Raw genomic sequence first — 27,045 nt, 5'->3', positions numbered from 1 at the left:
AAGTGCGCTGGCCCTGGGAGGAGTTCCGGGCCGCAGGGATGCGGGCGCCTCCGCGAGGGGGAAGAGGTGGCGCCACGACCTCCCCACTTCTTCCTCCTCCGGGCGGGGGTAGGCACAGGCCTGGCCGCCCTGAAGCGGGGACCCCCAAGACGGGGGCTTCCCGCTGCAGGGGCCGCGCTGGCCCTCAGGAGTAGGTTGGAGCCTCCCAGGCTCGGAGGAAAACACCAAAAGAGGTTGTCATTGTGCATAGCAAAAGCCTACGTCATGCAGACGGGCCTCTTTGTTTGGTTCAAGCAGGAAGCAAAGACCAGAAAACAATTTCAGGGCTGCACAGAGTATGCTGAACGAAAATGAGGGCACTTAACTCAAGTGGGCAGGGGAACAGGGCAGGTGAAATTTAAGGCAGCTTCCTGAGGGAGAGGCGCCCTGGGGCCAGGTGGGATGAGCTTGGGGTTAGAGGACCCCGCTACTGGGCGTGGGAGAATCCCGGCGAGAGTGAGCAGTGTTAAAATGGAAATAAAGAGGCATGTGGTTTGAAATGCAACCTTTGGAGCTTACTTTTTCTCAGCTGGGTATCTAACCTCACGCTTCCTTGCGCAGCGGGCAGAGTTCCACGCTGCTAGGACTGGCCGCCTCCCAGGAGGCGAGTTGCATCCTGGCTTCTGCGTCAGAGTCTTGCAGAGCAGCTCCCTACTTGGATCTAGGGTAGCCTTAGGGGCACCACGTATCAGTTTGATATGGTGACTGAGACACAAGAGAGCTGAGTTAGGAGGTTGTGATCCAAGTATTTTCCAAATATCCTCGGGACCTAGAAAAGCCAACATTAAGAGAAAAAGATAGGGGCGGGTAGGAGAGGATGAAAGTCAAGGTCTCTGACAGCCGTGGAGGTGAGAGATGCTGGGAGAGGAGGGTTTGTTAAGGAGATAGTAGTTATGGAGTGCTGTCAAAAGGGAAGGAAGACAAACCACTGAGCCTGGGGAAGGACAGTTCTGTGCAAGGGCTGCCTTCCTTGACTACCAATTTTTCTCTTTCCTTCAGCCAGAGGTACCCCAATCCTGACTCAGGTTCCCTTGTCTACACTTGATCCTTCTTACAAAGGGACTGGGCTGGGCGTGTCTTTCTCCTAGTAGCAGATTTGTAAGCTATAGGAAAAGAGCCAAGGAAGATGACATTGAGAAATACCCTTGATTCCTACTTTGCTTCATTATGTTACCACCCAATGTGGGGCCTTCTGCTCACCGCAAGACATGCCAATAGTCAAGAGACAAGGTGGTAGGAGAAAAAGGACTTTTTTATTACAGCTTGCTAGCAAGAGGGAAGATGGCCGACTCATGTCCAGAAGAACCATCTTAAAGGGGCACAAAATCTTACAGCAGTTATATAGGCCATTGGGTTATTGGGGAGGGGGTTAGGAATGTTGACCTTCTGGTGTTGCAGACAGGAGTGCCACACCAGATCTTTCAGTTTTCACTGATGATGGCCATCAGCATAGACTCTCTGTTCAGGGGTCATCACATTCCTAAGGAACTCAAAAGAATAAAGTTATCATCTTATCGCAGCTGGGAGGTACATGCACAAGCAGGGGTTGTAAAATCTACAGAGCAGTTAGATCTCCTGGAGGGAGCATATCCAGCTGGGTTAGTTTGTCAGAGGTCATTGAAAGTTACAATAGGGCTTCTTTTCTACAATATGGCTTCCCTCATGTCAACCTTGTCTTGAGCCGGTATCAATTAGGTTAGTTTTACTTGCAGCCATTGTAAAGGATGCCCACAGTTGCTTGCAGGGCCTCTTTGGGAGATGTAATGCCATCTTGGGGAGAAAAAGTTTCTCTCCAGCTAGACTAATGTCTGGGGAAAAAAATATTGATCAACTCTATGGAGTGGGAATGGAGAAGAAGAACTTAGACTTTTCATTTTATGTACGTCTTGTTGAAGCAAAATAACCAGTAACCATTCTACAGATAAGAGAAATAAGGTGAGTTTTACTTGAGTCAGAGTGAGGATTGTAACCCGGGAAGGCTTTTCCAGAAAGGAGGAAAGCGTTCCTGAGAAGCATGGTTTTTAGCACAGTCTTCTATCTTTTTAGAATAAGGAAGATACATTAAACACACCCAGGGTGCATATTCATCAAAGTTTCAAAGGAGTATCCAGTTGCAAATTAGCAGGTCAACATGATCCTCGTGTCAAGAAATGGACTAATCCGGGCATTACCAAAAGGGCATAGGAGGGGAAGTATGCATGCTTATCTTAAGAGAGTGCTTTTTTTTTGGTGAGGAAGATTTGCCCTGAGCTAACATCTGGTGCCAATCTTCCTCTGTTATGTATGTGGGTCACTGCCACAGCATGGCTGACAAGTGGTGTAGGTCCTCGACAGAGATCTGAACCCGTGAAGCCAAAGTGGAGTGCTCTGAACTTAACCAGTACACCACGGGGCTGGCCTGAGTGCATTTTTTACTTTAATGGTTAAAGCAGAGGTACAATATATGTTTGATAGGCCAAAGTCAGGCTTTTTTTAGTTCAAGCTGAATCAGTTTTGAATCAAAATATTTACCCCATATGTCCCAATATGTGAAAATCTCTTGTTATTCTATAGTGTTTTAAGACTTTTTAAAAAATGTATTTATTTCATATGTTTAAGCATGTCTCATGAGCTTTAGTTTCCTTGTCTCTAAAGGATTGGGGTTGAACTACAAGGTCAATTACTGCTGTAAAAGGACAGGATTTGTCTGTAGTAACTGACTCTCTGCTAATCTCTGTGGACAAAACAAGAAATATGAAACCGGCAAACAGTTAGCCGTTGATGATTAAGTAGCTAATAACTAAAGTTTGTTTTTCTTTTTGCAATTACTGGTTATAGCTTTTAGCTGTTTACCCACCCTTTGTTGACTGTGCTGTTTAGGCAATATGCTATCTGACTTCCACTAGCTTCCTATAGATAACATCTCCCTGGAGCCTGGGTCACCATGGTAATGGGTGTTTGAGCTGTGTTTCAGGAATTAGAACCCCTTGTCCACTCAGGCCGGTTGAGACCATCTACCCATCAACCGGGCCCACGCAGATGTCTGATAAGTGACCTTTTGACGTCAAGAAGCTAAAAACTCCACCGTCATGTCATGCTAATGCCACCATTTTGTGAACATGCATCCTATGAAGAGGCGTGAAGTCTGACTACGCTTGTGCAAATCATCAATTACCTCACCTCTCCTCCCCTCCAACCATCTATCTCCACATTTCAGACCACCTTGCCCCCCTACCCCATAAATATCCTGGAGTCCCCATTATCAGGGAGGCGGATTTGAGACTTGTTCTCCCATTTTCCTCACTTGGCTGCCTTGTGATTAAACCCTCTCTCTGCTGCAATCTCGTCGTCTTGGTGTTTCGCTTTCTGGGAGACGGGCAAAAACGGACCTGGTTCAGTAACAAATATAACATACAACCGCTGCCCCAAGAAGTGAGGAAAGCGAGGCGGGGCAGGGAGGGGGGTGCTCCAGGCGGCTGTAAACATGAGCAAAGAAATGCTTCAAAGCAGGGAAGGATATGATGAGTTCAAGAGGCAGTGTAGGGAGCCCCTGCCTGGAGCACAGCGTGGCTCCTGGTGACCAGAGCAAGATAATGTGGATAGGTAGCACGGAGAAAACTTAAATAGGCCTTGACTGCCAGGCTTAGGAATTTCATCTTTATTTTGAAGGCAATTTGTGGACGAGGAAGAGGGCACTGAAGATTTTTTGAACAGGGACAACAAAATAAAAGCCCTGGCCCTTTGTTTGCTTAATCATCTTTCCCACATTTTCCTTGTTACCAGATGGGACCCTTCTCATACTGCCTTGGAATACTGAAGTTTCAGTCTAAACCAGTCAGATGGCCAAGCACACAAGACATACATGGCAACATCCTTCTCTCCTGACAAGAGAGTATACAGTGTTGCACCTTAGAATGTCCGCCATGAGATGTAAAGATGCTCTGTGTAGGAAACATTGCATTGCCAATGTGAGAACAATCTATTTATATTTGTAACCATGTTGATTGTCAGCTTCATGGAACTAATCCAACTCAGTAGGAAAGTGTCTCCTTGCTCTCTCTCCTGAAGATTCATTCTATATTAAAGGATGAATCTCTTCCCACTTGGAAGATCTTTGCGTGCTATTCTCCCCTGCTTGAAATAAGTGCTTTTGAAAATTAAAGTCATGGGCCAGAATATGTTATAAACTACAGAATGGCTTTGTAAATGTTAACACTTTGATTTCCTTAAATTTCCTGTCACTTGGAATGATTCCCAATGTAGAAGAGGAAGACTATCCTCTACCCACTCTGGGTCCTTTCTTTCTTGGCTACAAATTAAATTGACATGAGATGGAATAACAGGAGAGAATCAAACAAAGCTTTATAACATATATACATGGGAGAGACCCAGGAAAAACTAGGTAACTCGACAAATGGTGGAGGTTCTCATCTTTAAATAGCATATTCGGGTAAAGACAAAGGAGAATGTTGGGGTTGGGGGAGTCAGCTATGGGAGATTACCAGAAAAGCACAGTAAACAAGAGTGAGGTCTTTATGCATATTTAAGGCCTTGCCTTCTGCATTGACAAGTTTCTCAAAATGAGGTCATCCCCCCTCTTCCCAATACAGAGAGGGACATACCTTTACAAATGGAGATTTCCCTTACAAATGTGAATGTTTGATAAAAGAGAACTTTGATAAGAATGGGTTTAGCAAGGACCCTCCCAGTCTATCGATACCCAGAGTTATTATCTATGGTGACGACCTATCCTGGGGACAGGCCTCTTATCTTAAATTCTTTTAGGCAGTTTGGGGGAAGGTCAAATGTCCTTCATGATTATTCTGAGCATTTATCGTCTTCAGCTTTGAAATAATCCTCATACCAGAGTGGCACATCTTGGGGCTGCCTGCCCTGAACCCCATCACCAATATGAAAATGGTATTTAATTTAGATCATAAAAATAAATCCTGGCTGGATATAGAACTATATTATCTACATATTTACACACATCAAATCATCAGGGTAGCAGGAAACTTTGTCATGAATTTTGAATCACAGACACCACGATCGGATAAAGTGCATATTACTTAAATGTACAGTTTTATGATAAACATCACCACTTGTATGTAACCACCACCCAGATCATACAACAGAACATGGAATCATAGTGCATGTACTCTTTTGCATCTGTCTTCTTAAACTCAACATTTATCTGTGACATGAATTTATATTGCTGTGTGTAGTATTTTCCCTTATTTTTCACAGCTGTATGTTATTCTCATTGTGTGACTATACCACAATTTATTGTCCTTTTTGTGGCCAATAGTTGTTTCACATAGTTACATGAACATATATATATCCTATTAATAGGATATATATATATCTTGTTAATTCTGTTTCTATGGAGAACTCTGACTACTACAACCATTTTATTAAATTGATTCTTATGTATTTGATTTTTTTGAAGATGTTATAAATTGTATTTTTATATTTTATTATCTAACTGTTGTTAGTATATAGAAACGCAAATGAGTTCTATGCTGACCTTGTATTCAAATCTTAGTTCCCCCTCCTCCTCCACCTGACTTATTTCTAGAGGACCTTCCATCTGAGGAATTGTGTGCAGCCCTCACTGATCGTGGAGCTGGTGTTAGAGATGACGGCCCTGGGGGCTGGGTCATCAGTTCTGCTGTGGTTCCTGCAGTCTCGGCTCTCAGGTTCCACCTGCCACTGCTAGAAGGGAGAAGAGGCTAAGCAGATCCAGGTTTTCCTTGTTGCTGGCTGTGCAGCCTCTGGTCTGTAGTGCCAGCCAGTGGGTTTTTAAAACTCAGGACAAACAGCCCCACCACAGCCAGTAAAATCCAAGTTTTGTATACCGTCCCCACTGTGGGCAGGACCTGGCCACTGCCCGAGGCAGGGGGAGGGGGCGCGCATGCTGGATCTGCTGGTAGGCCCACAGGGAGCAATCCGATCTTCCCTCTCCGTCTCCACCAGGACCGCTCTTGGGCGCGCAGGCTAAGTCCTATGGGAGACCTGCAGAGAGCGGTCCGATCATCACTCTACCCCCGCCGGACTGCTGGAGCAAGCCCCGCCTGTCTTCTCGTAGATGTGCGGGCCAGTGTGGGGATCCATGCCCTGGATCGCTGCTGCCGGGGGAGGGGAAAGGGCCTGTTCCCCTAGTTCCACTACCTCTCCGGGGTCCAGTCCACCCACCTTCAGCTATATAGATGCCTGGATCTCTTATGTATCCTATTGTGCTGTGTAGGGAAATCTCTGTTAGTCAATGGATGTCCCACTGGTTGTATAGGTTGTACTGGTTGTACAGGGGAGAGGCAAAGGGAACAACTCACTGCACCGAGATGCTGATGTCACTCCTGTTGACCTTATATTCAAAGAACTTACTGAAATCACATATTAAGTATATCTAGATTATTTTGGATTTTCTACCTACATAATCACTTTTTTGTGAAGAATGAAATTTTTTTTCCTTCCCAATTCTTAAGGCCCTCTAATATTTTAATCCTGCCCTATTGGGCTGGCCAGGATATCCTATATGATGATGAACAACATTGGTGGTAGCAGAATTTTCTTGTAATGTTTCAGATCTCAGGGGGTATATATTTCAATATTTTACCATTAAGTATGAAGTTTGCTGTAAATTTTTTTCCCCTAAATACCCATTAGCAGATAATAGTTGTTTTCTTCTCTTCCTCATTTACTAAGAAAATTTATTATGAATGGATTTTTTTCAAAGACTTTTTCTCCATCTGTTGAGAAAATTGTATGGTTGTTTTCCTTGACATCATTTGTTCCATTGATTATTTTTCATATGGTAGACCAAACTTGCATTTCTGAAATAAATCTGATTTGGATGGTGTGTATTATCCATTTCATGGGTAACTGATTTGATTTGCTAATGTCTTGCTTAAGAGTGTTTCACCTGTGTTCAGGGTTGAGGCTGGCCTATAATTTCCCTTATTTATTTATTTTTTAAATTATGTTTCCTGTGCCTTTTTCTTTTTTTTTTTCCGCAGGGAAAGATTCTCCCAGAACTAACATCTGTTGCCAATCTTCCTCTTTTTTTTTTCCTCCCCAAAGCCTCAATGCATGGTTGTATATCCCAGCTATAAGTCCTTCTAGTTCTTTTATGTGAGCCACGGCTACAGCATGGCAACTGACAGACAAGTGGTGTGGTTCTGGGATGGGGAGTGAACTCTGGCGGTCGAATTGGTGAGAGGTCTCAACTTTAACCCTCAGGCCATCAGGGCTGGCTCAATAATTTCTCTTTTTTAAATAATATCCTTATCATGTTTTGTATCAAGGTTATGCTAGCCTTACAAAATGACTATTATATTTAGAAAGATTTTTTTTATTGGTGTTATTGATGTTATTTTCTTCCTTGAATATTTGGAAGGATTAACTATTGAAGTCATCAGGACTTGGAGTTCTTTTTGTGGCAAAGATTTTAATAATAGATTTAAGTCTTATAATGGATACAAATCTTTCCAGATTTTCTGTTTCTTGTTTGTCTGGTGATAAGTGATATTTTTCAAGGAGTTTAAGTATTTCATCTAAATTACCAAATCAAACTACTCATAGTATACCAATTACATTTTAACATCTGTAGGATTGGTTATGATGTGCCCATTTTCATTCCTGGTGGCATTTTTGGTCTTGTCTCCTTTTTTCTTGGTCAGTCTTGCTATCAATTTTATAAATCTTTTCAAAAAACCAACTTTCAGCTTTGTTGACTTTTTTCCCCTCTGGTGCATATTTATTCTCAATTTTATTGATTTTTGTTCTTTGTAATTTCAGGTCTTCTGCTTTCTTGGACTCTATTTTGCAACTATTTGTCTCCACTCTCCTCTTCCCCTTGCAACCTCTATTCTCCTTTCTGTCTCTATGAATTTGCCTATTCTATGTACTTCATACAAGTGGAATCATAGAATATTTGTCCTTTTATGTCCAGCTTATTTCACTTTGCATAACATTTTCAAGACTTATCTATGTTGTAGCTTGTATCAGAATTTCATTTCTTTTTAAGGCTAAATAATATTTCATTGTGTGTATATACCACATTTTATTTATCCATTCATCTGTTGATGGACATTCAGGTTGTTTTCACATTTTGGCTATTGTCAACAATGCTATTATGAATATATTTTCATTATCATTATGCTTAAATATTTTATAATTTCTATTGTGATTTCTTCTTTAGCTCATAGATCATTTAGAATTGTATTGCTTAGTTTTCAACCATTTGTGAATTTTCTGTTTATCTTTCTGTTACTTTTTCTAGTTTAATTCCACCTAATCAGAGAACATACTGAATGATTTCAATCTTTTGATATTTGTTGAGACTTTCTTGATGTTTTAACATATCTATTTTTTCTACATGGCCTCACAATCTTTCCTGCAATATCCATTTTTTTCTCTATGCTTCCAACTGAATATTGTCTACTGACCTGCCTTCCAGTTTATTAATCCTCTTGTCAGCTATGCCTGATCTGTTGTTAAACTTAGCTATTGATTTCTTCAATTCAGTCATTGAATTATTTAGTCCCAGAATTTCAATTTGATTATTTTCTCACAGATTCTAGTTTTCTGTTGAAGTGATCTGTCATTTAATCAATTTTCTTGAACATACTAGTCAAATTGTTTCATAGTTTGTACCTGATAATGCTAATATTTTAATCACCTATGAGTCTGTTTTCGTTTTCTGTTGGTTTTCTGTCATTTGGCCCTATTTTCTGGGCTGTTAATTTTGGGTTTAATGTTGTACATTGTATATGAAAAATGGTAGCAACTCTGAGTGATGTTATATTTCTTCAGAGAGGATTATTTTTTTATGGCAGTCAGATAAAATATAGGCTGATCACCTCAATCTAAAGAGGGGTTGCACTGATTCTAGGTTCTGCTACAAGTGTCTTGAGGACCTTTCTTTTTTTTTTTTTTTGCTGAGGACAATTTGCCCTGAGCTAACATCCATGCTAATCTTCCTCTATTTTTTTTTTCAGTATGTGGGCTGCCAGCACAGCATGGCCACTAACAGAGCAGTGTAGGTCCATGCCTGGGAACTGAACCCAGGCCATGAAGTGGAGCATGCTGAACTTAATCACTAGGCCACAGGGGCTAGCGCACTGAGGACCTATTTTGAGTCTGCTCTTACTCCTAGAGTGTAGTCCTTCAAAGTTGTCAATTCAAAGACTGGGCATTTCCCAAGGTCTTTCCTTTTGGCAGCCTAGTGAACTTGCCACGATCTCTAGGATGCCACTTTCTTCTTGGCCTCTACACCCCATACTATTAATCTGAAATATTCTGATGGGGGGAAAAATAGTGGCAAATATGGGGTTCACCTCAATGTATTTTTCTTGTGTCCCAATTTGCTTTCCTAAGTTTGTGGCTGCTTTTTTTTTCTTCTTTTCCTTCAAATAGCTATTTCTTGTCCATTTACAGCTTTTATTGTTGTTTTCAGTGGAAGGATCAGTTTGATATGAACTATTCTTTCATACTCAGTAGCAGAATGCCTCCAAGATTATTTTTAAAGTCATCTTGATGGTGTATATTTTAAAAATATTTTGTCTTTGAAACTAAAACTTTCACCCGTAAACACTCCACCACATCCCCAAAATGCTCTTTTCGTGAACTCTAGAGACCCCTTTAGAAAGTTTAGCCTCCTCTGAATGTTGCTTCTGAGCTATAATTTGGTATTTCCTCAGCTCTGCCAGCTCGTCCTTGAATTTCCAGTGGGAAGACACTCCCCGTGTCCTCCAGAGGGCACTTTAGCTATTTTTCTCTTTTCGTGCAACATTCTTAAAGCAAATAATGAAGACATTCATCAGGATGAACATTACTAGGAAACATGCACACACCCACACACCCCCCATACACAATGAAACTAATAAAAAGATGCAAGTATCAGCAGAAAATTTGTTTTCCGACCTCAGCTTACTTTGTTTATAATGACTGAAACCTAGTTACAGGTTGTCCTGAGCAGAACATAGTGTCTTATTAGGCAACCATTCCTAGTCCCCTTCTTCCTTTTCTATTTTCTCTTCTCCTCCTCTTTATTGGCACGTGCTCTCATCGATCCAGTGTGTTTGTATGTACAGAGGCCTCAGGGCCTGTGGATGCTTGACCACATTCCTCCCACTATAACCTCTCCAAAAGCTTGAAGCTTCTACATAGGAAGCTTCAGAGGAGAATCTATTAGACAGATATAGGAAGTGGGGATAAAAAGCTTTTTATTCAATTTTGTTAGAACAAGGAATTAACACATTTTTAGGTACAAGGACTGGTAAATTATCCAAGATCGGTGAAGTCTGAACTGAACATGCTCCTATCTCAAACTATCCCACCTACTTGGGCCCCTCCAAAGAACAGTGCTCTCACAGCTTTCCTCTCTCTTTGCTGGACCCTCAGTTTTGCCTCTCTACTGGATTATTCTCAACATTGTATAACACGCAGTTTCTCTCATCTGAAATTACTCTTGAATCCACATCTCCTTTTAGATCCATTCCTCTGCTCCCTTTACAGAGGAATTCCTTAAAAGACGGTCCATGCATATTGTCTTCAGTTCCTCTCCTCTTATTCTCTCCTGAAGTTGCTTCAGTCAGGCGTTTGCCTTGTCCATTCCACCAACACAGATCTTGTCAAGATCACCAATATCTTCCATGTGGCTAAATCTTAAAGTCATTTCTCAGACTTCATCTAAATTGTCAACAGCATTCAACATATGAGTCCTTATCACTTCCTTGAAAAACTTTTTCCCCCATTTAGCTTTGAGGATTCCATGTCCTCTTGATTTTTTTTCTCCTGATTTTTATTCTCCCTCATCAGTCATTCTTTCTCAGTCTGCTTTGCTAGTTTCTCTTCACATCTCACACTTCTAAATGTCAAAATGCCCAAGGCTCAGAATTCTTTTTTCCCTCACTCTCTTGGTTATCTCATCCATTTCAGTATTTCAATACCATCTATATGTTGACAATTACCAAATTTATACCTCCAGTCTATACCTCTTCTCTAAACCCCAGGTGCAAATATCCAAATACGTACCTCAGCATCTCTACTTGGGCATCTAAAAGGCATCTCAAACACAACATGTCCCAACATGCTTCCAATCTTCCAAATTTCAGTAAATGACAACATCATATCTTCAAGTGTTAAGCCAAAGGCTTGGAGTCGATCTTGATTCTCTTTTAGTCATACGCCACGTCCAATCCAATAGCAAATCTTATTGGCTCAAATTTCAAAACATATCCAAAGTTCCTTGACTTCTCACCAGCTGCACCACAATTATTTGATCTGAACCATCATCTCGTGTCAGATTGCATCACTCTGTCCTCAAAACTACTCCAGTGGCTTCCTATTTCAGATAACTTACAATTTCCAAGCCCCAAAACGATCTTAATCCCTCAGCTCCGATTATTCAATTCCTTGCTGATTCCATGCCATGTCCCACTGGCCTTTCTGCTGTTCTTCAACACTCCAGGTATGCTCCTGTGTTAGGCCTGTGTATTTTCCCCTCTGTCTAGAATTCTTTTTTTCGTATCTACATGGCTTCTTGTCTCATCTTCTTAGAATCTTTGCTCAAATATTACCTCTGCAATAAAGCCTTCCCAACTATTCTAGCTAAAGCTGCACCTCTTCCATTCTCTGCCACCTGGGTCGTTTGCTGCTGGTTTGCTTCTTTTTTGTTTGCAGGGAAGGATTCACCCTGAACTAATATCTGTTGCCAATCTTCCTCTTTTTTTTTTTTAATCCCCAACCTCCTCCCACCCCCCGCCACTGCATGGTTGCATATCCTAGTTGTAAGTCCTTCTAGTTCTTCTGTGTGAGCCGCCAGCCGCCACAGCATGGCAACTGACAGATGGGTGGTGTGGTTCCACGACCAGGAAATGAACCCCGGGCCGCCGACGTGGTGAGAGTGTCGAACATTAACCACTAGGCCATCAGGGCTGGCCCTGGTTTACGTTTCTTCATAGCACTTATTGCTATCTGACTTTATATTATGTTTCTATTGACTTGTCTATAGTCTGTCTCCTCCACTAGAATCTAAGTTCCCTTAGGGCAAAGACTTTGTCTTGTTCAGTCCAATGCTTAGAACAGAATCTGATACAAAGAAAGTGCTTGATAAATACTTGATGAAATAATAAATCCATGATGATTCCCATAAAGGAATGTCATCTTCTGAAACAAAGATTCAAATATTCATAAATTAGATAAAACCCTCACAAACACATATGGCTATATATTCTGAATTCACTGGGAAAAGTTTGCTGTGTAGTTAGAAATAAATGAATGAATAAATTGTGTATTAGCTAGAAACTGCAGAGTAGAGAGATATTTACACAAATTATATAAAAATTGGGAATCCAAAGAAGCTTTATGAATGTAATGAATTTGTGAAAAGTCAACACTTTTATATTTTATTAAAATTTAAAGAATTAAAAATCCTGAACAATGATCTGTAGTCATAAGAAAACGATGACAATAAAAATATAATACACAAATGATTTATATTATAAAAATGTACCTCTTAATTGGTATAAATTAACAGACATTTTAATTCACATAGCCACTAACCTTAATTTTAAAATTGATCTCTGGAGTAATTCAATTTGCCTTTTTCAATTTTTTTTTGCTGAGGAAGATTATCCCTGAGCTAACATCTGCTGCCAATCTTCCTCTTTTTGTATGTGAGCCACTGCCACAGCATGGCCACTGACAGATGAGTGGTGTAGGTCTGCGCCTGGGAACCAAATCCTGGCTGCCAAAGTGGGATCCTGCCAAACTTAACCACTAGGCCACCAGGGCTGACCCTTCAATTTTTAACAGAGAAATTCTAAGATAAGACTCATTTATCGAAGTAGATCATTATGAAAACACTGCCCTAATTTTTACCTAATCATTTTAAAAGCACAGTCCTTGATATAAGCATAATTTATAACCTCTAACCTCTAAATCTTATTTATATCTTTAATATAGGCATAAAAATATATGCTGTGAGCAGGTCTTTTTAAAGTCAGTGGCACAGCCAAGTCTTTACGTTATCTCTAGAATGGTACTTTATCTTCTAATGGAAAATATTTAGAAATATGAACTAATATCACTGTATTTGGGTCTATTTTTCAAAGTATTTTTATCAATATGTATAAAAAATAGATTCTTATTTGCAAAATTCCAAAACCAAATAAAGTAGAGCTACCATAAAATCTATTCAGTGGTTCTCTATGAAAAAATAATTTATCTTGGACAGTCTACCTTAATGTTAGTTTAGTATGTGTATCAGTCATTTTCCCTTCTAAGAAGTCTGGGCTGATAAGGGAAGGAGTTGATGGTTCCTGGAAATTGACATAAAAGAGCCTGAATGGTTCTGAAAGAACAGGTGGACAGAAAGGGCACATCTAGCAGTAATTATGGACCAGAGAGCACTTACCCAGAGACCCTGAGGACAGGGGCAGACTGCTCACATGTCTAGGAATTCCTCATGTTTAATAACTGCAAAATTAAAACTGATATTTTCTCTTAAAAGTTTCTATTGCTAATGTTTAGGGATAGTTTAGAAAATTCTCAAAATGCTTTGGTCTGCTTTGTGTGGGTAACAAAGCATTAGGAATATTAGCTCGAGTTATGGAGCTGTGGCCATCCAAAAGAGGTGTAGATACAGTGACCACTCTTGTGTCTACTCCCTAACATGTTCCATTACTATAGAACATGGAGTAGAGAAAGCAAAGGAGAAATGATCAATTGCAGGCAAGCCTCTACGGTCATTTTTGTTTTGACCCTCTGTGACAAAGCTCAACACTAATGTCAGTCCCCACATCCTTTTTAATTGCCAGACATCTCTAAGTAGGCAACAATCCTCTCTTCTTACAACCAGAAATATGTCTGAAAATAACTTACTATACATTTATACGATTTTATATATATACATGTATATATAAAGTTTCATTTTGGATTAACATATAAAGTTTATATACATATATAAAGTTTCATTTTGGATTAATGAAAATTAGATTGATAAAATATAATTATCCAAAAGCCAGCCCTGATGGCCTAGTGCTTAAAGTTCAGTGCTCTCACTGCTTCGGCGGCCCAGGTTGGTTTCCCAGTTGTGGAACCACACCACCCATCTGTCAGTAGCCATGCTGTGGTGGCAGCTCACATAGAAGAACTAGAAGGACTTATAACTAGAATATACAACTACGTACTGTGGCTTTGGGGAGGAAAAAAACAAAGAGGAAGATTGGCAACAGATGTTAGCTCAGGGCGAATGCTTCCCAGCAAAAAAATCAAAACAAAAAATATATATATATATAAAATTATCTGATAGAAAAGTAGACATTATGGTGATTTGAGATCTGAGAATATCAAAAATGAGTCTAAGGATTTAAATCACCCTAAAGGAAAACAAGTGTGGGGGGAGCAAAAGAAAAATGACCCTAGAGCCTTGCGTTCAATTGACCATTTCTCCTTTGCATGTCTGTTCCATTCTCTGTATGAATGTCAGATAGGGACACACACTCCGAAGAAAAATAAAACAGGGCAAGAGGACCGAGAGTGGAGAGCACTGCTGCTTTACACAGAGCGATCAGTGCAGAGGTGACATCTGACAAAGATCAGATTGTGATAAAATATGGAAGATGCTACTGCAAAGCCTTCCCTCCAGTGGATGAGCACTCCAACTGTAAACAATAAAGATGGAACCATATGCAATATATTTTAATTATATGCAATATAATTTAATATATTTAATATTTTATTAAAATTACGTTTATCTTCAGCTTTAAAAATCAATAAATTTGGGATCCTTTTAAACAGAACACCTGAATCTGAATATGAAAACTAGTAAAACAAAATTGGCTTGGGAGATTTAGCCGCTGACATTCTCAAAGAGATTCATGACGAAAATACTTTTCAGAAAAGGTGTAAGAAAGTCAGCACCATGACTACAACAATCTGAATCTTAGTCCAACTGGCGTGTTGTACCAAAAATGACTTTGCTATTTTCTAAAGAAGGGACTAATATCTATTAGTGACTAGGATTTTGATGGAATTAATAATAGAATGAGACACAAAAAATATGTCAAGACACGAAGTTACAAAATCGCATATTCCTAGATTAATGTACTCTTGTATATTGAGTAGTGTGTGAATGCATACACCAATTATGTGTGTGTCTGTGTATAACTGATAAAAGGATGGATTATAAACACACATCAGATTCTTCTGAGCAAAGCCTAAAAAACCTTTATTGGAATAAAGGTTCCAGTAAAGAAGAAGGTTGGTGAGTTTAACTTGTATTCTCTTTACAGTGCAGTGTGTTCAAAATTAAGTTGTTTGTTTGTTTGCATTTCTCTCAGATTATCTAACATCTCAGACTGTCAGACAAACACACATAACATAATACTTGTTCTTCCATTTTTCAAGTGATAAATGGTGGGCTGACGCTCTGAATGCTCCCACAGTGCTGTAGTTCTGGGGAAGTAACATCAAGATGCCAACTGGAATCTCTTTCTTGAAGTCAAAGTTGTCCTCTGAAAAGATTTAGATGGATACTGTGAACCTGAAACACCAACCAAAAAGCAATTCTTATTAAAATGTTAAAAATCCCAGCTCTCAAAGAAATTGTTTTACATATTCCATGCAGATGATATTTTTTAAAAAGAAAAAAAAGTTTTCTTTTAATTGCACTTTTACACAAACCAGGAAATAGCTGTATGCAAAAACTGCCATTGGGGTCCTGAGAAGAAGGAAGGGCGCTCCCCTCCACCAAGCCTAGGTGCTGGCCACGTGTTCCTCCAGAGCTGGTGGGTTTGCAAGAACCTTCTACCCAGAGGTGGATCCCTAAGGCCCTGGAAGTTAAGAAGGGAGCTCCGTCAGCCCTCATACTTCACAGGGGCAGAAGCAATGTCACCTGCCTTAAGATCCTTCCCACTGTTGGGACACCCCCTCAACTTCTCCTTTCTTTTCTGTCACAGAACAAATGTTGATAAGTTAATAGCTCCTGGTGCTGTTTGACATGAAAGCAAAAATAAGAAAGAGACCACATGCCTGCTTGTCAGAGAAAAAGAAAGAAATCCTTAGAAATACAGAAACATCTCTCTTATGTACCCTCAGTCACTTCGATAGAAGTGAAAAAGGCCTCCAACCATCAGTAATAATAGTTGTCACAATGTTCTTGATAAGAGAATACACTGACTTAGTATTTGGTGAAAAATTAAGAGTGCAGATTTCAAAACAAATTCAGAGCCCAGTTCCCTCTCCTAACCTCTACTCCTGTGTGTTCCCAACAAGCTATTAGACACGTGCCCTCAGCATGTTGCAGGTAACATCTCCAAGACTGAATTCATCACAAGGCCTCGGGTTCTCTCTTTCAGCACTGTCTCCTGGCCATCCACAGAATATTTACCAACCTTTGCTCCTTTCTCTCTCACGTACCACGTGATGCTCATCCTGATGTGCGTGGATCACGCCTCCTCCAGAGGCCCCTTCACCCACCTGCGTATCCAGCTAGGTGGCCCTGCTGCCCACTCTCACAGCCCTTTCCATCTTCCCCACTAGACTGAATGTTCCTTGAGGCACAGACTAAAACGTTCTTGGTGTTTGAATCTCAGCCTTGAGCACAGAACTTGACACAGAGTGAACACTTGGTATGTTGTTATTTATCAATAAACAAACTCGGACGCTTACTTTCCCCCTGACCAGCTACAGTTCTGTTAAGAGCAATACCTGATAATGCAGCATAGCTGCCTTTTAGAGAAAGAGTTGTTGTCATTGACAATCACCACTAACACTGATAGGGAATGTACAAGAAAAAAAGCAACACAAAGGCGCAGCAGCCTAGAGCTATTAGCATAGGAGAAAAATCTTGAAAGGCTGAAGAATCTTTGGGATCACTATGCTTTACAACTATATAGAAAGGCTAATGTAAACAGTGATACACCTGTGCTATCCCAATGCTTAAATTTTACTAAATTTATTTTAAAATTATAATAAAGTAAGTATTTCCCTTAAAACAGCAAATTATCCTTTAATTTCAGATTATCTATAATACAAATGGTTCATAATTTTTGAGCAACAGTGTATGCCTGGCATCTAGGTAGGTCCTGTCCATATATTTTTCCAATAGTTATTTTATCCACCCAGCCTGTTATAAAAGAAGAAACTGCTCAGAGAGGTTGAGGCACTCCTAAGATTTCTCAGCTAAAATTTACTTCTAAGAGCCAGGAGTAAACCAGGCATTGACTGCAGAGTGACACATCGAGGGACAATGCTATGTTGCCTCTCTGAACAAAAGTGTTGATAACAATTTTGAAAATTAAAACATCATTGGCCTAAATTCAGACTAGAAACTTTATGCTTCAAATAGCATACTAGGCTGAGAGTATTTATCTGTAAATCTCTACAATATAAAATAATTAGAATATTTGGATTAATTTTATGAAGGATTTTTATAACTAGATCTTCAAAGAGAACTAAGATCAGGGTTTAATTTAGGAGAAAAGCATGAAAATTCCATAGCAGAGAGCAACATTGATTTCTCCTAGGACGCATAATACAGCATTTTCCTTTTTTATGAGAGTGAGCCCCTAAGTTAATAAAGAGCGTTTGGGCCTTTTCTCTTTTATGACCAACAGCAGGTAAGTGCTTGTCTTTGCAATTTTGCTCTTTATAGAGATTTCTGAGGTCTAGCCATAGACCACAGACACTTAGTATTTCCTCTTACATGGTCAAAACAGTCCTATCAAGGGAGGAGATAATCTACAATTTCTCTTTCCAAAATTTAAAAAGTCACATATTACAACACTTTATTTATATATGGAGAACACTGACCTGCCAAAAAACCTTGACCTGTCCATGTGTGACCAGCAAATTCCATCAGTGTCAACGAACTTTTTCGAGGCGTATCTGACTGTTAGAAGAAACATAAAATGAAGGATGACTTTTATTGTTTCAAATATTTTTAAAAATCAAAGTTATGCTTAACAGAGAACCTACCTGAAATGTATGGGTTGTGCTGGGCCTTGAAAACTGTTCCACAGTCAGAGATCTTTCTCGAAGAGGCGACCGTTCTATACTGTCTGGTATCGCACTTAACACACGGTTTTGTGGATGCCTTCCTCTGTACTAAAGGAGGGAGAATAGGTTCTTGTTTAAAATAAATGCAATCCTTAAAAGGAGAAAAGAAAATCTATATATGTTTCAATCATTCATTCATTTATTCACTCATTCACTTGCTTATTTGAAAACCTGTATTTAGATATTGCTAAGTATAAGGTCTACTAAGCATAAATATCAATATACATTTTAATTATGTCATTGTATTATTTAACCTGATAGAATGGGAGTGTCCTAATAGGTAAATATGAATTAAAAACCTTAACCACATAAAATTCTTAATTTAAATTATAAGAGAAATGTAATTCTGCATTTGTGAAGCATCAGACTATTTTTTACATGATATTTGCCTTCTTTTATGATTTCACTCTAAGTCACAATATTCTAAGGTTAAATATTAAAGTTCTGCAACTCTTGCCTTCTGGGAATGGGTGAGCTCTTAATTTATGTCAGGCATTATTTAACACCTATAAGTTCATTTAATCCTTATAACAATTCTTTGAGGTAGGAATCACTATTGCCCTTTTGTAGGGGAGAAAATTATGGCTCAAGGAGATTAATTTGTACCAGATTGTATAGAGAGCTTGTGTGGCAGGATTCAAACACAGATCTGCCCGTCTCCTGACCCAACCTTCATGCTATTTTCTTCACTACACCATCCTGACCATCAGATATTTCCCTGACACCTAGACTTTCTGATGTAGTTCAAGACATGCTTTTATTTCACAAAATAGTGAATTAACCCTCCCACCCCCTATAAATTCTCACAAGCCATTTACTTTCAGGAAGCAGATCATGGAGACATTTTATGGTACTGAGTTCATTTGGAAATGCCAAAATTATATTTTGTTTGTTTGTTTTCCAACAGACTATCTAAATGGTGCACTTAAATATAATGAAATGTGTCTTACAGAAACAGGGCGAGATCCGGGAACTGCGACGTTCTGCTCACCAGCCTCTGAGTCTATTGGGGGTAACCTGCTCCGTGAGGTTTGAACTGGTGGGGAGGACAGGCGGTCTACACCAGTTTGCCTGTAAACACAGCAACATATAACTGAGCAGCCAAGTGCAAAGAGAGAGAGAGATGGACCTTACCATGAAGCTCCTAATCTGAGCCATTCATCCCAGTCTTCCTTCTAAAAATGCCAAGTAGAATGACCCGCCTTCTCCTTGTTCAGCAATGACTGTCAACCTGTATTTACTGAGTGCTCAGCTATGCTAGCCACTGTGCAGAACACAGAAGTCATCGAAGATCTAGTTCCTCCCCTTAAGTACCTTACAAGTTATTGAAAACACATGAAGTAATTAGAGTACAATGCGATACAGTTTCTATAACTAACACATAACTAAGTGCTATGGTATATGGTTCTGAATATAAGTACTGTAGAAATTTAGGGAATGGAGCAATCAATGAAGGATAACATTAATTATAAACGTGCAGGGCCTAGATGAGGAAAACCACAAAACTTTACGTAAGGTCATAAAAAAGAAACGTGTCATAAAAAGGAGAGGCAAAATATGTTCTTCGATGGGAAAACTAAATATTGTGAAAATGTTAGCTACTCCTACATTTTTAATACGCTTAATGCTATGAACTCCAACGTGATAGTTTTTTTTTGTTTTTTTGAATTTGACAACCAGATTGTAAAGTTTATTTGTTAGGATGGGTGAGTAAATTTTAATAAAATAAGGAGTAATGATGATAGGAGAGCTTCCCTACCAGATATTAACATTGAAAAATTAAATTGTCTGGTTCGTGCACAAGAATAGAGATGGATATTCTAGAATCAGATTCTAATTCACTTATTCATTAATAATAAAGTTATGAAAGTTAAAGGATGACAATTTTTGACCTATCAACTTTTGAAATACATACTTCAAATATACTACTCAAAGTTTAGAGGCCGCAAGGAAAGACAGAGTGTCGTGTATTGCCAGCGGGGCTATAAATTGGTAGAACTATTCTGGGAAGAACTTTGAAAAAATATTTCAAGAGCCTTAAAAATATCCATAACCTTTGACCTGGTAGCTTCACTTCTAGGACTGCACCATTAGGAAGCAATTTAAAGACATCCTTATTAAGATTTATATAAAAGGATGTTCACTGCACATTATAATAGTGAAAATACAGATGAAATGAAAAGTTTCAGTAATAGGGAAATACTTGATAAATTATCATATACGCACATGATTATTTTTTAGTCATTGAAATCATGCTTTCAAAAATATTTAATAACATGGAAAATATGAATAATGTTAAGTGTGAAAAAGTACTACCTTATACAATAGTAAGATAATGATAGTATAAGAAAAAAGATAACGGCAAGAAAGGAAAAAATATAATTACAGACAAAATTGGTAGTAAATTTACCAACAGTTGTCATTTTTATATTTCTACGTGTTGGGCACACAGGAGCTCTTCAATTTCTACTCATATTTTTGATATTGTCCTAATGTTCCACAGTGAAATCTGTAGTACTTTGATAATTAGAAAAAATATGTTATTTCAATAAAAGTGAAAGACAGAGCATGAACAAAATCATGGAAGTAAGAATATCTATGGCTGGTATGTCTGTGGGTCAAAGAGAAGATAAAACTGACCAGAATCAGGGGAGGTGATGAGAAGTTATGGGAAATAGGTTTGCATATCAAAGAGGGTGACACTGTCCCCAAGGGGCAAACACTGGTTCTCAGTGGGACAAAAATATCTTACTCTTTTTATGTATAAAACACAGATATAAAAAACAGTACATAAATGTACAGTATATTTGCAGTATTAAAATTCCAGGTGGAGGAGGAATTAGAAACGCTACTCTAAAAGGTCTCCTCAGCATGGAAATAATACAAAAAACGTTGAAAAAAACAGGTCTACAGATAGGGAGGGGCCAGAAAAGGAAGCGAATATACAATTGGAGGTATCTGAATTTATTTCAAAATTCATTTCAATAGGAAATAGAAAAGGTTTTTTTTGTTTTTTTGCTGAGGAAGATTAGCCCTGAGCTAACATCGGTGCCAATCTTCCTCTGTTTCATATGTGGGTCACTGCCACGGTGTGGCTGACGAGCTGTGTAGGTCTGTGCCCGGGATCCAAACCCGTGAACCCGGGCCACCAAAGCGGAATGCGCTAACTTAACCACTATGCCACAGGGCCAGCCCCTAGAAAATGTTTTTGATGAAAGCCTGATAGTGGAGCCCAGGTGGTCTAGGAGGCAGAGAGAGCCAGTAATGTGCTATTGACACAGGCATGGGGTGAAGAAGGGGCCCCAGGTGGCCACAGTGAGAATGCAGGAGGGACAGAGATCTTGAAAGAATTAACAGAGCAGATCCAAATAAAGCTGGAAATATCAGTTCCAAGTTGTGAAAGAAACACTGACCTATCCAAAAGCTGAAAGGGGTGCCATGTAATGCATCTTGTAGGAGTCCAGTTGTTGGTTAAGCATTAGCAGCTGCTTGTGCCTCCCAACCCTGCAAGGGGACCCCTTTAGCACTCCCTCTCTTGCTGCAGAAAGCTCATGGCTTGGTGGTCTCTAAAGCCAGACAGCACTGTGGGGGAGTCCCAGCTCTGCCTCTCCCTGGTGGGATGATCTATGGCAAGTTATTCAACTTCTTTCAGCCTCTGTTTCCTCATTTTCCATTTGGGATAATATGAGTACCAATTTCAACGGTTTGTGGTAGAGAATGAATAAGATAATCAATGTGATTCATCTAGCTGGTGCTGGTAACATAGAAAGCAATCAAAACACACCAGCTGTGGGGCCGGCCCAGTGGCATAGTGGTTAAGTTCCTGTGCTCTGCCTCGGCAGGCAGGGGTTCACAGGTTCAGATCCTGGGCGCGGACCTACAAACTGCTCATCAAGCCATGCTGTGGCAGCATCCCACATACAAAATAGAGGAAGATTGGCACAGATGTTAGCTCAGCAACAGTCTTCCTTACCAGAAAAAACCCAAAAAACACCAGCTGTTATTACCCTAAGTATGGCCTGACACTTAAATAAGTGAGAAAGCTGGAAAGCTCCTTTGTAACTCCACGATAAAGGAAGAGACAAATTCCTTTCTTTTTTTATTTTTTTTAAATAATTTTTTATTTATTTATTTTTCCCCCAAAGCCCCAGTAGCTAGTTGTATGTCATAGCTGCACATCCTTCTAGTTGCTGTATGTGGGACGCAGCCTCAGCATGGCCGGAGAAACGGTGCGTTGGTGCACACCTGGGATCCGAACCTGGGCCGCCAGTAGCCGAGCACGCGCACTTAACCGGCAAGCCACGGGGCCAGCCCGACAAATTGCTTTCTAATAAGGCAATGATTTGATGCTGGTCCTTAGGGTCAAAAGCTTTTCTGAAACTCCCTATACAGAGCGAAACACACCCTTAAGAGATCAATAAAAACTAATACGTATATGCTCCTTTTATTTTAAAGCATTTTATATACATTAATGTATTTAAACCTCACAAAAGTATTAATTATGTAATTTAAAAGCATTAGTGAATTATTAGTTTTACAGACAAGTCCACTGACACCCATCCAAGATCATCTGACCATCAGTTCCATTTTGCCTCGCTGCCTGTGCTACTGGGTACACTGCCTGGCTTTATATTCTGGTATCCAGCTAAGTATGCTCCTGGAACAAATTCATGTTAAGTATTCAAATTAATGAACTATTTAGAAAAGCATCCATATAAAATGTGATAGAGGATGCTTTGTGTGCAATAAACGATAAGCCCTACTTGACAAGCGTCTCTGTCCTCTGTGGTCTTTGGTTTACCATGAAGGAAACAAGACTTACAGTTTTGTTCCCCTAAGAACTTCATCACTGTACACATTGGGGGTTTTCATTCTCTGTGAGTCTGAAGTAAGAGAAGGCAGCCTCCTGTGCACCGGTGTTTTCCTTAAAGAACTCTGTAGTCCGCGAGGATCTGAGATGCGTCCCAGACGATACCGTGATGAGGAAAGGGCGCTGGTCCCCACACCCGATGATTTGTCCTCTTGCTCATTCCTGGGGGAGAGAAATCTCAAGTTAATTACTCAGATGTAAGCACTGCGAGAACAGGGGACGTATACATTTGCCCATTACTAGGCACACAGAAGATAGTCCTAAGTATTTGTTGAATGAACGGACAGACTATCAATTCCAATTCAATTTCAATTTCAATGAAGTATCATCCACTGGAAAAACGATCTAAGTTTCTCATTGTTTGTAATCAAACAGTATAGCCCACAAGATTAAGAATTCACAGCGACATTCCCCTTTTCTTATCTGCCCGAACCTAATAGTAATTGTTGTGTGGTTGATATTAGAATAGTGTTATTTTTTTGTGTGTGTGTGAGGAAGATCAGCCCCGAGCTAACATCCATGCTAATCCTCCTCTTTTTGCTGAGGAAGACTGGCTCTGAGCTAACATCTATTGCCAATCCTCCTCCTTTTTTCTCCCCAAAGCCCCAGTAGATAGTTGTATGTCATAGCTGCACATCCTTCTAGTTGCTGTATGTGGAACGAGGCCTCAGCATGGCTAGAGAAGCAGTGCGTTGCTGCGCGCCCGGGATCCGAACCCAGGCCGCCAGCAGCGGAGCACACACACTTAACCACTAAGCCACGGGGCAGGCCCTAGAATAGTGTTTTGATTCTTACACAACGGCTGTATCCAGGCACACCTGGATCACAGGATTAGATAGGATTCTCATTATCTCCTGTCCTCTCTAGTCTTCAGTGCCCAGTGTGTCCAGCATGGGGAAGAGGCTGGGTAGTTATTTCTTACACGTACTGTGTTCTGTCTGCAAAATAGGTAGGTCTCTGCTGAAGCGGTTTTGCTTGAATTGTCATCACACCGTTCAAATCGCTATAAAAGTTGCTGGAGAAGCGATGAATCTGAGAAAAGTCAAAACAATAAAAATCAAAAAGCATCCAGTGCCATTGCAATTACTGATGCCTGTGAGGAATCATCAGGAAACAAATGGCACACTCAAACTGACTAATTTCAGGAAAATTTAATAAAAGGACTATATTTTACAAAGATGTGGGAAGAGAAATTAACGAGGAATAGCTTGATTTCCCCAAGGCTTGTAACCGTGGGACACATGACCACACCTAGGCAGCGAGAAGTGAGGGTGAGGTTCCTGGAATCTGGAAAGGGTGGCTGCATGGAGAAATGCCACCAATGCACTGGGACCTGGTAGAGAGGCCAGGAGAAAACAAAGCCAGGCCCCACTCTCCTCCAGGATCTGAGCTTCCAGAAGCTGCAGGGAGCCCTCAGCTGCAGTCAACATGTATCAGCCTCCAGGGCATACCATGGTGAAGAAGACAGACGGTGCATCTTGGAGAAGCTGAGAAAAGGTGTCCCAGCTCCTAACTGGTCTTCTTGCCTTGAACCTCCTCTCCCACCCCTCATCCGTCTCAGCTTGCCCCAGGTAGCTTCCCAGGGGCAGCAGGAGACCCTGGGAAACACTCAAGCACGAGATCTCAAAGGCTACAATTGACTCCCAGTTCTAACTGCTTCCTGGATGGTGATCTTGGAAAGACGACATTGCTCTTAGGGTTTTAATTTCCTAATCTTTAGATTGGGGATAATGATACCTACTTTAGAGAGTTACAGTGAGAATTAAATCAGATAACATTTGTGAAAGCATGAAGCAAGGGCTAAATAATTATTAATTCCCTCTTTAGTCCCACAATAAGACCACCTAGGATTTAAAATAATATTTAGGCAACTAGACTTTTGGTGGTGAACACGATGTAGTCTATACAGAGTAGAAACACAATGATGTACACCTGAAATTTATATGTTACAAACCAATGTGACCTCAATAACAATAAATAAATAAAAATAAAATACATGTTATCTTTTAATATAAACAAATAAAATAATATTTAGATTCAGGCAAACAGGATATCTGACACCAGAATTCTATTCTAGTTCAAGAATAGATGTAGCAACTACAATCACATCTTCCCCATACTGAAAATATATATAAAAAGAAATGTTAGAGGAATAAATTAAGACCTATTATAATTATCACTAGAACGATCTATTTCAAACTAGGCTCTATTAGTATTCTATTTTTACTTTTAGCTTTGTCATCCATTCACTTGCTTCTAACATTTATCCAAATGAAAACAACAAAACAGCTGTAAAAAACATTTAAAAAAACCATAAAAAGCTATAAAAACAACAAAATCTCTGTAGAAAATTTAGATTTTAAAATTTCCAGTTTAGGCAACAGTTGTTGCCATCAACTGTTCATGTTCATGAGATTTATACTGCATATTTTAATATGCAAAGTGGGAAATACTGTTGAACCAGTGAGAGCAGTTTAAAGAGACCAAAAAATACAATAAGCTGGTTGCAATTCCAAAAGTTTCTTTTGAACAGCAAAAGCAAAGACGACTTATATGCCTTAACACTACAGAGTAAAACAATCCTATTAGATATCTCTGGTTTAAACCCCTGCTCCCTGAACTGCAGGCCCTCGTCATGCCTGTGTCCTTTCTATCTCTCAGCGGTATTCTGTTTATTTGCTCCCATGCTAGGTGCATATTTTAACTGCCTTGTACATCTCCTCTTTTTCAGCTTAACAAATCTTGCCTATTATCTTAATTCATATCTTACTCTACTTTGTGAAGCATATGCTATTTTTCCTCTGAACCCCACAGCATTTATGAGCTAAAGGATATGTAACTATAATTATAATATAGAATAATACATAATTAGCATTTGATAAGAATAATAAAAACGAACACTAATTGAGTGCCTCCTCTATGCCACACACTGTAGTAAATGTCTTATATCTTTTACTTCTCACAGCTTCCTACCTCACAGATCCCATAGATAATGAAACTGAGGTTTTGAGAGAAATGAAGTGATTCAAGATCACAGAGCTAATAAATTGTGACGTCAGGCTCCAAACTTGTAGTCTATATGCAAGTTTAGATCACACTCTCATCCACCCTACTATCTACTAGATTGCCTTATCTTGTGTGTGTGTGTGTGTGTGTGTGGCGGGGGGATAGTATTGTTTACAATGGCTTGACTCCCTCCAACTAAACTGTACGTACCTCAAGACCAGGAATCCTGTCTTATCCTTTTGCTCTGCTCCCCCACACAAGGCGGGCTGTGCAAAACAGGAAGTCTAAACTCCTTAGCACTACTGAAGGCCTCCCATGAACAAGCTCGTCCTTTCCAGCCTCATTTTCCACTAGATCTTTTAATAAGGACACAGTACGAGAAAAATTTACTGAGTGCCTAGTATATGCCCACTTCTGTGTTAGGAGCTGTCACATATTTACACGATTTTATTCCCACGACAATCCCTTGGACAACATACTGTTCTCCTCATTCTCTAGATAAGGAAACTAAAGTTCAGAAAAGTTAAACAACATATCCAAAATAACTCCCCTTATAGGTCTCTTGATTCTAAATGCCCTGGTCTTGCCGCAAGGCCTCTGCTGGTCGCAGTATCCTAACCTCTGACCCTCAGCCCAATCACTCTTCCCCAGACACACCCCCTCCTTCACTCCTTCATGCATCTGCTCGGCCTGAAATGACCCACGCAGACTTCCTATCTCTGGAAGCCCTTCTCATTTCTTCATGTTTCTGCTCAAACTTCACCTCCAACCTAAGAGATCAAGCCTCAAGCCCCAGCCAGGATAAATCAATTTTTCCTTTATTCTCCTACATCACTTTTTGTGCACAGCACTCACAGAATGTATTGCATCTAACTTGTATTATACTTCTTGTATTTCGAGATCAGGGACTAAACTCTGCTCAACTATATATCTCCTGAAAACACCTAATAAGGTTCACTTAATACAAACAATACATGTTGAATGAACCCAATGTATACTCATTAATTGATTCTTTCATCAGTCTGGTGGGAGCAGAGGAGAACATCTGTAACCTTCAAATTGGCTAGAAATATTGGGAGGAAGCA

General features: G+C 39.8%; 1 protein-coding gene across 2 annotated transcripts in view; it reads right to left on the bottom strand.

The window, feature by feature from the left end:
- Positions 1-12,458: 12,458 nt before the first annotated feature.
- FAM149A (family with sequence similarity 149 member A) overlaps positions 12,459-27,045 on the bottom strand; it is a 57,774-nt gene continuing 43,187 nt past the window's right edge. Inside the window, exons 9-14 of one of the 2 annotated variants that reach the window (XM_087418388.1) lie at positions 23,877-23,986; positions 22,907-23,116; positions 19,035-19,155; positions 18,004-18,132; positions 17,839-17,917; positions 12,459-15,568 (exon numbers count right to left, since the gene is read on the bottom strand). In XM_087418388.1, the coding sequence (XP_087274514.1) occupies positions 15,495-15,568; positions 17,839-17,917; positions 18,004-18,132; positions 19,035-19,155; positions 22,907-23,116; positions 23,877-23,986 (723 nt within the window). In that variant the 3' untranslated portion in view covers positions 12,459-15,494. The remainder of the gene's footprint in view (positions 15,569-17,838; positions 17,918-18,003; positions 18,133-19,034; positions 19,156-22,906; positions 23,117-23,876; positions 23,987-27,045) is intronic. The other variant, XM_004428767.3, reaches the window with a different exon arrangement.

This window comes from Ceratotherium simum, chromosome 28 (assembly GCF_057802395.1).
Source record: "Ceratotherium simum simum isolate JZ-2026a chromosome 28, ASM5780239v1, whole genome shotgun sequence".
Classification (NCBI taxonomy): domain Eukaryota; kingdom Metazoa; phylum Chordata; class Mammalia; order Perissodactyla; family Rhinocerotidae; genus Ceratotherium; species Ceratotherium simum.
The sequence above is the reverse complement of the archived record's forward strand: the minus strand, read 5'-3'. Positions and strand labels throughout refer to the sequence as shown.